Source organism: Erythrolamprus reginae, chromosome Z (genome assembly GCF_031021105.1).
Source record: "Erythrolamprus reginae isolate rEryReg1 chromosome Z, rEryReg1.hap1, whole genome shotgun sequence".
NCBI classification, from domain to species: domain Eukaryota; kingdom Metazoa; phylum Chordata; class Lepidosauria; order Squamata; family Dipsadidae; genus Erythrolamprus; species Erythrolamprus reginae.
Window position 1 is genome coordinate 67,915,916 of NC_091963.1, and position 15,848 is coordinate 67,931,763.

At 51.2% G+C, this 15,848-nt stretch overlaps 1 protein-coding gene across 3 annotated transcripts in view; it reads right to left on the minus strand.

The window, feature by feature from the left end:
- Window positions 1-15,848, minus strand: part of SEPTIN7 (septin 7) — a 157,287-nt gene that overhangs the window by 70,217 nt on the left and 71,222 nt on the right. For all 3 annotated transcript variants that reach the window (XM_070726307.1, XM_070726308.1, XM_070726306.1), the window contains one exon: window positions 15,217-15,334. In XM_070726307.1, coding sequence (XP_070582408.1) covers window positions 15,217-15,334 — 118 coding nt within the window. The remainder of the gene's footprint in view (window positions 1-15,216; window positions 15,335-15,848) is intronic.

Sequence of the window (15,848 nt, forward strand, 5' to 3'; positions counted from 1 at the left end):
TCATCAGGTGTCACCAGATCAAACTCTTCCCAGACAGGTGGACAAGTATGGGCCCCGGTCACCTCGACTGACTTGTTGTCAGTCGACTCTGTTATCCAATTGGAGTCGAGGTCCGCCCGGATCCAAGCGATTTTATCAGCGAAAAACATGTTAAAATCTTTGGCACTACTCTGTAAGGGCTCCCCAATTCCCCCCTGGTTAAGAATGGAGCAGGTCACCCTAAACAGAGCGGCCGGACGGGATTCCGCTGATGCAATCAAGGCAGCATGATATGCGCATCTTGCCGCCTTGAGCGCCACTTTGTAAGTCTTAATATAAGCTCTTACAAGTGTTTGATCGGATTCGGACTTACTCTTCCTCCATCGCTTCTCTAGACGTCTCTTCTGGTGTTTCAACTCCCGGAGCTCCTCATTGAACCATGGAGCTCTATGGGGTCTAGTGCCGCAGAGAGGTCGCAATGGCGCAATCCGGTCAAGAACCTCCGTTGCAGCCTTGTCCGGGCCTCAGCAAGAGACTCCGCCGAACTGTGGACGAGTGCATCTGGAATAACCCCAATCGCCCTCTGAAAGCCCTCTGGGTCCATCAGGTGTCTGGAGCGGAACTGCCTAATCGGTTCCGCTTCCCTGCAGGGAAAGATTGGAGCCAGGAAGTTAAGCTGCAGTAGAAAATGGTCTGACCATGACAAAGGCAACACTTCTAAGCCTCTTAGTCTCAGACCATTACTCAATTGCCCAGAGAGCAATACCATGTCGGGTGCGTGCCCCCCCTTGTGAGTCGGACCTGTACTACTTGAGCCAGGTCCATGGCTGTCATGGTGACCATGAACTCCTGCGTTAACCCAGAGATTTCGGCGAGCGACGGCAGGTTAAAGTCCCCCAAGACAATAAGTCTGGGGAATCCTACCACCAGCCCAGCTACCTCCTTGAACAGCACAGGCAGGGCTGTTGACACGCAGCTGGGAGGCAGGTACGTGAGTAACAAGCCCACCTGATCCCTAAGTCCAACTTCACTAGGAGGGACTCACAGCCCGCAATCTTTGGAGCAACGAGTCTACGCAGGAAAAGCCACCTGAAACCCAGATGGGCAAATTTCAGAGAGAGGAACTCCTCCCTCTGGGCCCAGCCAGGTCTCAGTCACACATGCCAGGTCGGCCTCCTCATCCATGATCAAATCCTGGATGAGGAAAGCTTTATTTACCACGGACCATAGTTCCCTGTAAGCTGCGCAGCGCGCTGTAGCGCAGGCAAATTTTAACGACAGCCCAGAGTTTTCCAAGCTGGGGCGGAGCGGATTTCTCCCTGACAGACAGCTGATCCGCCCCTCCCAAGCTGTTGGTGGGAGAGAAAGCCCCGGCTTCCTGGCCTCTGCCGTCGGCCACGCCTATCTCCTCCCACACCCTTCTGCTTCCCCTCGGCGTCGGAGGAGGCGTTGGCCTCCTCCCCAGCTGCCGTGCTGGGAGCTGCCCCCAGGAGCCGGGGGCGACGAGCCCGGAATCGGCCTACTCCGCCTCCTCGCCCCGCCGTGCAGGCCAGCAAAGCGTCAAGACTTCTGAGGTGAGCTGCGCAGCGGTGGTGGGAGGCAGAGCCAAGGGGAGGGCATGCCGGTCAGCAAAGCTGGCTGCCCGCCAGCCCGATGTCCGTCCGTGTGGGGGGGCCCCCGAATCCGCCAGCCTGATGTCTGTCCGTCCGTGTGGGGGCCGAATCCGCCTGCCACGCCGCTAGCCTGATGTCCGTCCATGCGGGGGGGACGAATCCGCCAGCCACGCCGCCAGCCTGATGTCCATCCACGCGGGGGGGCCTCTCTTTCTCTCCCTCCTTCATTCCCTCTTTCTCATCGAGCTGCCGGTGTGGCCGATGGATTCGGGCCCCTCCGCATGGGACGGACATCAGGCTGCTGGCATGGCGGGCGGATTCGCCCCAGCCACACATGGACGGACATTCCGGGAAAGCAGTGCACTTTTCAAATTCGCTGCTTTTCTGCACCTTTTTCCTGGGCGGGGGGGGGGGGGGAAGGTGGCCACCTCCCCCCCGCCCAGGAAAGAGGTGCAGGAAGCGCGCCGCCAGCCCGCATTTGAAAAGCGCGCTGCTTTCCCGGAATGTCCGTACGTGCTGGGGGGGGCAATCCGCCGGCCACACCGCCAGCCTGATGTCTGTCTGTGCGGGGGGGGGGGGGTGAATCTGCCAGCCACACCACCAGCCTGATATCCGTCCATGCGGGGGGGGGGGGACGAATCCGCCAGCCATGCCGCCAGCCTGCTGTCCGTCCGTGCGGGGGGGCCCTCTCTTTCTTTCTCTCCCTCCTTCATTCCCTCTTTCTCATCGAGCTGGCGGTGTGGCCGATGGATTCGGGGGCCCCCCCGCATGGATGGACATCAGGCTGCCCTAGCCCCACACGGACGGACATTCCGGGAAAGCAGCGCACTTTTCAAATTCGCTGCTTTCCTGCACCTCTTTCCTGGGCGGGGCGGAGAAGGTGGCCGCCTCCCCCCTGCCCAGGAAAGAGGTGCAGGAAAAGCGCGCCCTGGTGTAGTCGAAGCACAAGCTTTGCTTCCTCTCCCGCCGCCGCGCTGGGGACTGCCCGCCGCTGGGTCCCCTCCGCCACCCAATCCCAGTAAAAGACTTCCCTGGGCGCGCTTTCAAACACGTCATTTACCCAGGCAGCCGGCTTCGCCTCCTCCTCCCCCACTGCCACGCTGGGGCTGCCTCCTGCCCCCGGGGGCGACAGGCCCGGCCTTGGCCCACTCTGCCCCAGTGTGCCCGAAGCACAAGCTTCGCTTTGTCTCCCACCGCCGCGCAGGGGGCTTCCCCGCTGCCGCCGGGCCCCCTCCGCCACCCAATCCCCGTACAAGACGGCGGCAGCCCGCATCAAGACGGAGCCGACCACCGTTAAACAGGTAGGAAGAGGTTGGAGAGAGAAAGAGGGGGCAAGAGGGTGGAGAGAGAAAGTAGGGAGAGAGAGAGGGGGCAAGAGGGTGGAGAGAGAAAGAGGGGGCAAGAGAGGGGAGAAAGAGGGGGCAAGAGAGGGGAGAAAGAGGGGGCAAGAGAGGGGAGAGAGAAAGAGGGGGCAAGAGAGGGGAGAAAGAGGGTGCAGAGAGAAAGAGGGGGCGAGAGAAAGAGGGGGCAAGAGAGAGAAACAAAAGAGAGAGAGAGAAATGACTCTTGATTTAAAGCATATGGTAAAAAGCACCCAAACAATAACAGAGGGAAAAAAACCCAGCCCTCACCTGTTTTTGGAAATGGTTCAAGAGATCTATCTATCTATCTTTCTATCTATCTATCTATCTATCTATCTATCTATCTATCTATCTATCTATCTATCTATCTATCTATCTATCTATCTATCTATCTATCCATCCATCCATCCATCCATCCATCTATGCCGCCCAGTCCCAAAGGGAATGCCGCTCAGACACTATACTTTTCTGCCCACACCGAAAAAAAATTAGAGGGAACATTGCCACCGACCTGGCACTGAGTAGCAGCAGACTGAGCCCAGGGCCAGGCTGGGAAATATGGTATTTATTGTATGGAATAAATGTAAGTATAGGATGTGGCTGAAAACAATTTTGTAGCTTTTAGCACAAACAGCATTTTATAGACAACATATAAGTACATGGCTAATTTATCATGATATACTATAATTTCCTCAGGAGGATTGTAAAAAAAAACTTGTAAAGATAATCACTTAATAAATTATGCAGAAGACATAAAGGTATTTTGAATCTTTGTTGAAAATGAGAACAATGTGAGGAGACATGCTATCGTGTTGGGGGAGGTATAAAAAGCTAAAAAATGTGAAAACAAATATATCAATTCAGAAAATTTGAAAAACTAAAGTATAATTAAAATCAAAGTCTTTTCTTTTGGGTCTAATGGACTGACAAGGAAAAAAGTATGGAACTTTGTTTCTATAAATGAATATTTTTAGTTCATTACTCTTCTTCACTTTTATTTTTTCTTTCTTTATTGGATATTAGCTGTGTTAAAGTTTAAATTTAAAAAAACTATATACTTAATTTGAATCTTCCCCCTACCCTACACACACACACACACACACACACACACACACACACACAGATAACAGAAGCAGAGCCCATTGGGTATCTATGATGGGAAAAGTGCTTTTAATTTCCTCATAAGTAATATTTACAGATAATCAGCAAACTTGCAAAGTTGTGGATGATACTAAAATAAGCAGAATGTCAACAGAGCTAGAGAAGAAGCATAAGGGGATCAGTAAAATGATCCAGGGTTTGAATATCTTCCCTATGAGAAGTACCGTTGTACCTACCTGAACGGTCTTCTCGATGCACTGGAAGGAAAGTCCAACATGGGTAATTCTCTAGTCTCATTGGTAGGGACTGAGTTTAGATAAGCATATCAATTTAGTACCGCCCCCTAGCTGCCCCAGTAGCTCAGTTTTAAAAAACAAAAAACTATAGTGAAGGTAAACTAAGTAACATTTATTCAACAACAGTAATATGTAACAAGAACTGAACTTTAACGGAGAGCGCCCCTGGACCCGATGGCCGGGAGGGTTTGGACTCTCCTCCCAGTGCGTCAAGAAGACCGTTCAGGTAGGTACAACGGTACTTCTCCACTGCACTGGAAGGAGAGTCCAACATGGGATATACCCAAGTTTAAGTTCCATGGGAGGGAGAAGGCTGGATCAGGGGCGTGAGAAGTGCACACCATCTGAAGAAATCGCCTTCTGAATGATGCTTCAGCCGAAGCAAACGAATCAAGCTTATAATGACGTATGACGTATGAACATTGATGGTGCTGACCAAGCGGCTGCTCTACAAATGTCCTCAATGGACGCCTGTGTCGTCCATGCCGCCGATGTGGCTGCGCTTCGGGTAGAATGAGCTGTAATCCCCGCTGGTGGAGGGCAATCATTTGTTTTGTAAGCTTCCACAATACAGCTCCGAAGCCATCGGCTCAGTGTCTGGGCCGATACTTTGAGGCCCATCTTGGATTGAGAAAAGGAAACAAACAGGGCCTCGATTTCCTAAAATGTTCAGTCCATTTAACATACATTTTTAACGCCCTCTGGGCGTCTACCTTGTGCCACCTACGTTCCGAAGGGTGGGCACCGTGTGTACAAAAGTCCAGTATTACAAGGTCTTGTCTTCTATGGAAAATCGAATTGACCTTTGGAATGAAAGTTGGGTCCAGACGTACAATGACTGTCTGAATGAAAGGTACAAAGATCCGAGTGCACTGAAAGGGCTGATAACTCGGATACTCGACGAGCTGACGTTATTGCGACAAGAAAAATGATCTTAATTGTTAAAAAACGGAGATATATCGTTCAAAGAGGTTCAAATGGCAGTCCAGTAAGGACTCGTAAAACAAGCGAGAAGTCCTAAGTTGGAAAACGGTAAACTGGTGAAGGATGTTTGTTGGAAGCTCCCTTAAGGAAGTCTCTAATCCACAGATGGTGAGATAGAGAGTGACCATCTTCCATTTTCAAAACTGTCGAGATAGCTGCTACCTGTCTTCTCAAGGTATTTGTAGCCAACCCTTTTTCAAGTCCAGATTGGGGAAACTTCAGGACTGGGATCAGGGGTGAACCTTGAGGTTCTATCTGGTGTTTGGTACAGAATTTACAGAAGGCCGACCACGTTGTTTGGTAAATTCTCGTTGTAGACTGGCGACGTATGGTCTGCATGGTAGAGATGACCTTGTCTGGAAGTTGATGACTCCTCAGTCTATCCCCTTCAAGTGCCAGATGGTTAACTGGAACCATTGGGGTTCTGGATGTAGTACGAACCCCTGGCTCAGGGAGATCAGGTAATCCGGGATCCTCCATGGGGGAGAGATTGACAACTCCACGAGGTTGGAGAACCAAGGACGTTGTGGCCAGTAAGGTGCCACCAACAGTACCTCTGCCTGTTCCATCAGGATCTTGTCCACAACCTTTGGTATAAGGCACACTGGAGGAAAAGCTTACAGAAGGCCTTGAGGCCATGGCGAGTGCAAGGCGTTGGTTCTCTCCGCCCCTGGGGACGGGAAGCAGGAGAAGAACCGGGGAAGTTGGACGTTGAGGTGAGTTGCAAATAAGTCCACCTCGGGTTTGCCAAACCACTGGACTATCCTATGGAAGAGCTCCGGATCCAAATGCCACTCTGCCGGATCTAAGTTTGCCCTGCTCAACCAATCTGCCTGTACATTGGATGTCCCAGCAATGTGTTACGCTGATAGGGATGCAAGGTGACCCTCTGCCCATTGGAACAAGGATGTTGTCTCTTGCATGAGTCTGTGCGATCTTGTCCTGCCTTGGTGATTTAGGTGGGCCTTGGTCGCAACGTTGTCCGTAAGAACTAGGACGTGTCGGCCCTCTAACAGTGGTGTGAATGTCTGTAGGGCCAGAAAGACTGCTCTGAGTTCCAAGAAATTGATATTGACTGGATTCAGGTCTGCTACTGACCAAAGACCTTGGGCCACTTGAGTCTTCAGAGAGGGCGGCATACAAATCTAATAAATTGAATTGAACCCACATGTGCTCCCCAGCCTATCAGACTGGCGTCTATTGTATGAAATGGTTCTGACTCCGGAAGGAGGACCCTCGTTATATCGCCGGAGATGTCCACCATCGTAGGGAATCTCAAATCTCTTGGCTTAGAGACACCAACCTGTTTGATGGCTGATTCGTGCTCTTTGGAAGGGCAGTAAGAACCACTGGAGGGTTCGAATGTGATAGCGAGCCCATGGCACGATATCTATGGCCGAGACCAAGGTCCCTAACAGTTTGGAGAGAAGGGAGAGAGGGACCTGGTGTTTGCGTTGTATGTTGGTTATCATTTGAAGTATGTTGGATTGCCTCTCTGGGGAGAGGGATACTGTCCCTGAGACTGTGTCTATGATTGACCCCAGATGCAAGAGGCTGGTGGTAGGAGACAGCTGGCTCTTTGGTATGTTTATGGTGAAACCATGCTCTTGTAGTGCTTGTATGGTGTGTTGTAGATCCTCCTTTGCTTTCTCCGGGGATCTGGACAGTATAATTATATCATCCAAATGTGGATTGGGAGCAAAGGTTGGCTGTCAGGACGTCTAACAGTTCGTGAATGTCTGTGGAGCGGACCAGAGGCCAAAGGGCATTTCCTTGTATTGATAATGTGCCCCTTCCAAGCAGAATCGAAGGAATTTCTGATGTGTCTGGTGGATTGGGATGTGTAGGTAAGCCTCCCTTCAAGTCTATTGACGTGAGGTAGTCCCAGGATCGAATTGACACTACTATAGAGCGTAGGGAGTGCATCTTGAACCTCCTGTAATGGATAAAGATGTTTAATTGTTTTAGGTTCAAGATTAGTCTGCAGCCTCCCGATGCCTTGGGAACGGTAAAGACTATTGAATAAAATCCCGTGCCCTCCTGCTGATGTGGTACCCTCTCAATAGCTTGAATGTCCAGGAGATGGGCGATTTCCCGATTTAGTAGCTCTCGTTTCTGAGGGTCTAAGGAAACTGGGCACCTTAGAAAACGGTGGCATTTGGACAAATTCCAGTTTCAGGCCTTGTGACATTGTGGCCAAGGCCCATTCGTCTGAGGACGTAATCTCCCAGGAGGTGCTGAAATATTGGAGTTTGCCTCCTAAGGGGAGAGCTCTGCCTGAGTCACTTGTTACGTCTGAAGCCCCTTTGGTTGGAACCCCTGAAAGGGGGTCTTGACTGTTGGAAGTTCCTAGATCTGTCCTGGAACCCGGATCTATCACCTCTGAAGGAAGATTGATTATATTGGCTCTGAGTGTATGGCCTCGGTGGCTGGGCCGCACCCGAGGAAGAGTCCCAACGAAAAGGCTGTCTCCGATAATATGGGGCAGTGCGAAGTTCCTGTTGTTTGCAGGCTCTGGAGAGGACTTTCCGTTTATATTTGTCCTCTATGAGAACAGATTCCAGTACCTCCCCAAACAACTTGGAGCCTTGGAAAGGTGAAGAGGCCAGGGGCCACTTTGACTTTGTGTCCGCCTGCCAATTATGTAGCCACAAAAAACGTTGTGAGGACAATGTTGCTGCCATGCTTCTGGAGGAGAATTTTGCTGCGTGTAAGGTGGCATCGGCTGAAAATTCCGCTGCCACCATCAGTTTGTTCAAATCTTGTCGTAGGCGGGTGTCCTCGGGCCCCAGCCTTGCTTGCATTTCTTGGATCCACATGATTAACGCCCTATTAAAAAAGGACGCCACTGAGGCCGTGAGTAGACTCCAACCGGCCATCTGGTGCGTCTTTTGCAGCAAGATTTCTGCCTTCCTATCATCTGGCTTAAGGCTGTCTGCTGTCTCAGATGGCACCAGAGCATTGGAAACCAAGGTTGCCACTGGTCTGTTGATGGAAGGGAAGAACCATTGTACCTACCTGAACGGTCTTCTCAGTGCACTGGAAGGAGAGTCCAACATGGGTATTTCACCAATCCTATTGGTAGAGACTGAGTTAAATTTACATATTAATTGAGCACCGCCCCCTCTGCTCTCCCCATGAGCCAGTTTTAAAAATGAAAAACCATAGAAAGAGGATAACCAAATTTTATTTATCAACAATCAATAACTAACTTAACTTCCCACTCCGGCGTCCCTGAACTTATAACAATGCCGGGTGGGTTTGGACTCTCCTTCCAGTGCACTGAGAAGAACGTTTAGGTAGGTACAACGGTTCTTCTCCACTGCATCTGGAAGGAGAGTCCAACATGGGATATACCAAAGATTCAAGGCCCATGGGAGGGAAAGGAACTTGTCAGGGACGTTGGAGGAGAGCAAACTCGTTGTAAAACACGTCTCCCAAAGGCTGCTTCTGCGGAAGCAAAGGAGTCCAACTTGTAATGCTGTATGAAGGTCGAAGGCGTCGACCACGTTGCAGCCCTGCAAATGTCCTCTATGGACGCCTGTGTGGTCCAGGCCGCTGATGTGGCCGCGCTCCTAGTCGAATGAGCTGTCAATCCAGCTGGCAGTTTGGTTACGAGCCTTGTATGCCTCCGCAATACAGTCTCTGATCCAACGACTAATAGAGGTAGATGATATTCCAAGTCCCTTTTTATCTTGTGAAAAGGAAATAAACAGTCGTTCTGTTTTCCTAAAGGTCTCTGTCCGTCTGATGTATATTTTAACCGCACGGCGCACATCAATCTTGTGCCAGCGCAACTCCGACGGATGATTGCCGTGTGTGCAAAAATCAGGAAGAATCAATTCCTGCCTTCTGTGAAAGTCCGTATTCACCTTCGGTATGAAAGAAGGGTCTAGTCTCAGCACTACTCTGTCAAGATAGAAGATGCAAAGGTCAGGTCTCACCGACAAGGCAGACAATTCCAACACTCTCCTAGCCAACGTAATAGCCACCAAGAAGGCTGTCTTGATGGAAAGCAGTCTCAATGGTATGGACCTCAATGGCTCAAACGGTGGTTTTTTTAATGCTCTGAGGACCAGCGCAAGGTCCCATGACGGAAACCTTCGAACTGGTGGAGAATGTTTATTTGAAGCTCCTTTAATAAAATCCTTTATCCAAGGGTGATAAGCCAAGGAACGCACCTCGGCCACTTGTATCATGGTTGAAAGAGCCGCTACATGTCTTTTTAACGTATTAGGCGCCAATCCCCGCTCCAGTCCTGCCTGCAGGAATTCTAAGACGGTAATTACTGACGCCTCTCTAGGGTTTATTTGTTGTTTATCGCAGAAACTGCAAAAGGCTGCCCACGTTGTCTGGTAGATCCGAGACATTGATGGACGCCTTGCGGCCTGCATGGTGTCGATGACCGTTTCTGGTAATTTCAGGTGTCGTAGTCTGTGCCGCTCAAGTGCCAGACGGTCAGTTGAAACCACTGGGGGTCTGGGTGTTGTAAGCTCCCCTGGCTGAGTGACACTATCTGGTCTGGAATCCTCCATGGTGGCGACACCGATAGTTCCACCAGGTCGGAGAACCACGGGCGGCGTGGCCAATGTGGAGCCACCATCAACACCTCCGCTCTCTCCCTCAGGATTTTTTCCACCACTCTTGGTATGAGGCTCGTCGGTGGAAACGCATAGAGGCTAGAAGGGCGTTGACCTGCTCCGCTCCCGGCTCCGGAAACCTTGTATAAAACCTCGGGAGCTGGGCGTTCTGGGAACTTGCAAAAAGATCCACTAACGGGGGCCCAAATCTGGTTACCATCTGCTGGAATAAGGCCGGGTCCAATCTCCATTCTGACGGGTCCAGGGTGGACCGGCTCAACCAGTCCGCCTGTGTATTGCTGACCCCTGCAATGTGTTCTGCTGACAGGACTTCAGATGCCGTTTGGCCCAATGGAAAAGGTTGTCCGTCTCCACCATGAGACGGTGCGACCTCGTACCCCCTTGATGGTTCAAGTGAGCTCTGGTCGCGACATTGTCCGTCAGCACCAACACGTGCCTTCTCTGAACTAGAGGTGAAAATGTCTGCAAGGCCAGGAACACCGCTCTTAGCTCTAGAAAATTTATGTTGACTTCCGCTAGGTCTGATGTTGTCCAGAGACCTTGAGCCATGTGGGTCCCAATGTGGGCACCCCATCCGGTAAGACTGGCGTCGGTGGTCAGAATGATCTGCTCCTGTGCTTGAAAGGAGGAGCCTTTGCTTATTGCTGGAGATGTCCACCACTTCAATGACTTCCTGACCTCGTGAGGTAGGCGCACCTGCTTGTGGGAATGACTTATCTTGGTTCTCTGAGCCGGAAGCAAGAACCACTGCAGTGTCCTGATGTGGTATCTGGCCCAGGGCACGATACCAATGGTCGACACCAGGGTTCCCAGTGTCTTTGATAGCAGTAACAATGGGACTGGCCTACTGCGATGTATGCTGGCTACCAACCGGTGTATGTTGTCCTGTCGTTCCGTGGAAAGGGACACTGTGCCCGCCTCGGTGTCTATAATGGCTCCTAGGTGTAGGAGTCTGGTGGTGGGGGAGAGTTGGCTCTTCTCCACATTGATGGTGAAACCGTGCTCTTCTAGCGTGTGAATGGTCATGTGTAAGTCCTTTTTGGCCTTCGATGGGGACCTGGATAGTATGACTATATCGTCCAGGTAAGCCATCAGCCTGATGGAACGAGCCCGTAACTTGGCGGTAAGCACATCCAGGAGTTTTGTAAACGTCCGTGGAGCTGATGAAAGGCCGAATGGCATGGCCCTGTACTGGTAATGTCTCCCCTCGGTACGAAAGTGGAGAAACCTGCGATGTTCTGGATGGATGGGAACATGCAAGTAAGCTTCTTTCAGGTCTATGGAGGTTAGACAGTCCTGAACTCGGATGGAAGCCAAAATAGTTTGCAGTGAATGCATCCTGAACCTTCGGTATTTGACGAAAAGGTTCAGTTGCTTCAGGTTGAGGATCAACCTGCATCCCCCGGAGGCTTTGGGCACTATGAAAATCGTTGAATAGAACCCCTTTCTCTCCTCCTGTTGGGGGACTCGCTCTATGGCTTGGATGTCTAGCAGGTGTGTGATTTCCCTGCGTAACTGTAATTTCTTTTGAGAATCTCTTATAATTGGGCAGTGAAGAAACCGGTTGGGAGGTGGCTGGATGAACTCCAGCTTGAGTCCTTGAGCCACAGTAGCCAGAGCCCATTTGTCGGAGGAGGTGGTACGCCAGGCGATGTGGAAGCCCTGCAGCTTCCCTCCCAAGGACAGTGGCGCAGTCGAGTCATTTCGTACGTTTGAAACCCCTCTGGTTACCACCACGAAAGGGCCTTCTTGACTGTTGGTAGCCCCTTGGTCGCTCCTATAGGGCTGTTGAGTGTACTGGCCCTGGGAAAAAGGCCGCTGATTCTGGGTGGATCCGGAGGATGTGTCCCAACGAAAGGACTGTCGCCTCGAGTACGGGGTGGACCTGCGGTCCTGTCACCTGTTGGTCCTGGGAAGCACCTTCCTCTTATCTTTGTCCTCCACGAGGACTTTCTCTAACAAGTCCCCAAAAAGAGATGAGCCCTGGAAGGGGCCGGAGGCCAGTCGCCACTTAGATTTAATGCGCTTTTCAGCTTCCTTCATGGAAGAGGAGGAGGCAGAAGAGTGGGAAGCCTTGGCTTTTTCCTTGCTCTTCCCCTTTGTCTTATCTTTGGGTGGCGCAGGGGAGGCAGGCTTGTCTCCCTGGGTGGCTTCCATTCTACTCACGGCACTCAAGGATCGATATTGCTCTGTGATGACCACGGTGAGTATAAGCCTCCAACTGCCTCGTCAGAGCCTCCAAAATGGCGCTGCCGTCCTCCCGGCATTCTGCGCCTGCGCACTAGGGCCATCTGGTCCTTTCGCGCCCATTCTCCTCAAAGGGTCGCTTTTCGCGCCCAAAAGGAGGGTTCGCCATGCCCACAAACATGGTGGCATCCGCGCTCGCCGCTCCCGGGTCTTTTGCCCGTATCCCGCCAACGCCGGGCGATTGCTGCCCGTTCCTCCTTGCCCCGGTCGCCTTTGGCCCCAAGCGCCAGCGGCCGCGATTCCGGCAGCAGTCTCGGCGGCGGCTTCGGCGGCTGCAACAGCAGCGGCGGCAATAGCGCTGATCCCCGATCAACTGTAAGGCGCTCTGCTTCGGCTTTGCCAGAGACGCCTTCGAGCCTCTCGGTGGGGGGGGGGGGCGGACCCCCCCCACCATCAGCTCGCAGCCCTAGTGTGGCCTCGGAAGCCAGGGACCCCGGGCTGGGTGCTCCTCTATGGGGTGTTCCCTCGGAGGGAATACAAGACCCCTAAGGAGAGTGGTTGGAATTGGTGCCCGCGGAGGGCAGAGACCCCATGTCTTCCGTTTCCTCTTCATTCTGCTCCATCTGAAAGACATAAGGAAAAAGAGATTAAATAGGTGAACAAAAATACATTTTATTCTTAAGCTCAAACTCAGTAGTCTGGGACTGAGTTTTTAAAACTGGCTCATGGGGAGAGCAGAGGGGGCGGTGCTCAATTAATATGTAAATTTAACTCAGTCTCTACCAATAGGATTGGTGAAATACCCATGTTGGACTTTCGTTCCAGATGCAGTGGAGAACTGCAGCAACGCCTCCATTTCATCATCAAAGATATAAAACTTCCTTTCTAACATGGAGGGGCCTTGGCCGTTGCTGGGTGTTGCCAAGGGTGTTTAATGTTTTCCACAAAAATTTCCGAGGACGAAATGTTGTCAGACTCCTTCGTAGGTTCCTTGAGTAGGGTCGCCAAAGGCCTGGGTGCCTCTGCCGTAGCAGCGGGCATGGTGGATCCTGGCAGGTCCATAATCTGCTTTGCTTTGTGAAGCAAGATCCTGAACAACGATAGTTTAGAGAGACCTGTCAGGGATGGCTGCTTGGGAACTGTCTCATCTTCTGATAAATCATTGTCCCGGTCACTGCCATCATCCATTAGGAACGGTTCCTCAGCTAGTGACCCCACTCCTGATGGGTGCGGTGGTGGTGCAGACCATAGGTCCCTCTGCTGAGGTTGGCGTGGTTGGTAATTGTACTGCTGTACTCCCGCCGCCATGCCTTGGGAGTAAGCGTTTGCCACAATATCCTGGAGTGATGAGGGAAGGCCCTGCCAGGTATCTGATTGGGCCCGAAGCCCTGCAGCCGTAGGGGTGAAGGTGGCAGATGGGGCATGTAGACCCAGCGGTAAGCTTGCAGGCATAAACAAGTGTTGGCTGGAAGATCCTGGCCTCTCTGGTCTGAACCCTGGAGATGGTGCTACCTGGGGGGGGGGGTGCAATGGTGCCGCTTGGCGGTCAGGGGACCAGTCTCTCTCCGTTGCTAGGCCTACCTGGGTGGGTAGGATCTGAGGAGATGATGGGGCCGTGGAATGCGTCATCTGCTGAAAGGGAGGTATAGGTGGAATTGAGCTCATGGAAGCAGAGGTGCTGGGGTTTAAAGCTGCCTCAAGTTGCTGCTCTAAGGCCCTTATTTTCCTTTCAGCCTCCTTAAGGGAAGATGAGGCCAGGGCAGATTTTGCTTTTGCTTTGCGCGAATGTGACTTCTCCTTAGCCTTGGAAGCCACGGGGGAGGGAGCTGACCTGCTTCCTGCCTCCTCTTGATCTGCTATTGTACTCACAATTACTATAAATAACGAGAGCAGGCTGCTTGAGCTCCGGATCTCCGGTCGACCTTTGCGTTGTAAATAGTCATCAAAATGGCGGATCGGGTCAGGGAGCCACTGCGCAGGTGCGCCTGATCCTGCAGGGCTTTCGCACCAAGCAGCTGACAGGCTGCTGGCAATCTGCCGCCTTTCCTCCTTACAATTAGTGGTGTCTCTGCCCCCGCCCAAAATGGCGGATCGCCCTGTTCCTGCCTGGGAATCAGCTGGAGCGCAGTCCCCGACTCCCATCTTCTTCCCCGATCGGCGTTTTTTCATGCCTATCCTGACTGGGGGGGTGGCGCCCGCCAAGTCCTGGCCTCAACTGAGAAGTGGCCCTTTCGATTCCCAGCAATTGCGCTCAATGGCGGCTCCTTTATCTCGCGGTTTCGTTGCCTCAGCGATGCCGGTGATCGCCTTGCCGTCCGACAAACAGCTGGTAAGGTTCCCTGAAACCCGGTCTCAGTCTAGCCTCCCAGTGGGGTGGACGGACCCCCCCATCTTAGGCTGGCAGCCAGGTTTGGCTTCGGAGGTCAGTAACCTGCAATCTCCTTCCCGAGGGCAGTTCTCTCTGGGAGAAGAGGCCCTATAAGGAGAAGTTGTAGTGGGTGGTGCCCGCGGAGGGCAGAGACCCCATCCCTGCGAAAAATCTTCAAGACAAAAGCAAGAAAAATTAATAGGAAAACACAAGAAATACTATATGTTATACAAACCTTACAGGATTTTCCTGAAGGAAAACTCATCATGTCCCTACACTAGACTGAGTTTTTAAAAACTGAGCTATTGGGGCAGCTAGGGGGCGGTACTAAATTGATATACTAATCTAAACTCAGTCCCTACCAATGAGACTAGAGAATTACCAATGTTGGACTCTCCTTCCAGTGCAGTGGGGAAAAGGCTACGAGGCTGCTTGGAAACAAAGTAGCTGAGGAAAGATATTACTGAGGCATAAAAAATAGACATGTCTGAAAGAAATATAAATTCCAAGGGCCATCCAATGAGCTGAGTGAAAGCATTTCTTAAAATGATCCTTCTGTGGAACTTCTGCTTTGTGACCAGCTGGAAGCATCTGTTTAGCCATTCTATATAAAATTCTGGATTAAGATGGGCTTTGACTGCACCTGGCAGAATTGTTCTTATGCATTTTATTGTGACACTGAGAAAAATAGTTATATTGAAAGGGGAAAAAAGAAAAGAAAATTACCTGTTTTTTAAACTGCTGGCATTCTTCAGGTGTGAGTGTGTCAGCCTTAGCAATGAGGGGGATTATGTTCACTTTTTCATGTAGACGTTTCATAAACTCAATATCCAAAGGCTTAAGACTAAAATAAATAAATATTAAAATATTAAAAATGAGGTTTTTGCAAATTTGTCTTCCAAACAAACACAGCTAAAATGTTATCCATATACGGTAGAGAAGGTAAAATACAGAGAGACCATGAGTTATGACTCTAAGGGAATCTGCCCATTAGGGTTGAAAGTTGGGACAAACAATAAATGAATGCCTCATGGCCAGCCATCCCTGCTCTTCCCAGTTCATTAATTAATCAAATGTGTGGGTTATTATGTAGAGCAGTGTTTCCCAACCTTGGCAACTTGAAGATATTTGGGCTTCAACTCCCAGAATTCCCCAGCCAGGGAATGCTGGCTGGGAATTCTGGAAGTTGAAGTCCAAATATCTTCAAGTTGCCAAGGTTGGGAAACACTGGTGAAGAGCATAGGATGTCTCAGAGATAGCGAAAATCCTGGGATGCCTAGTGAAGGCAAAGCCCCGCCTCAGGTCTCTCAAGGCATCCCCCATTCCAAGATGCACAATTCTGCTTTTTTGATGGCTCC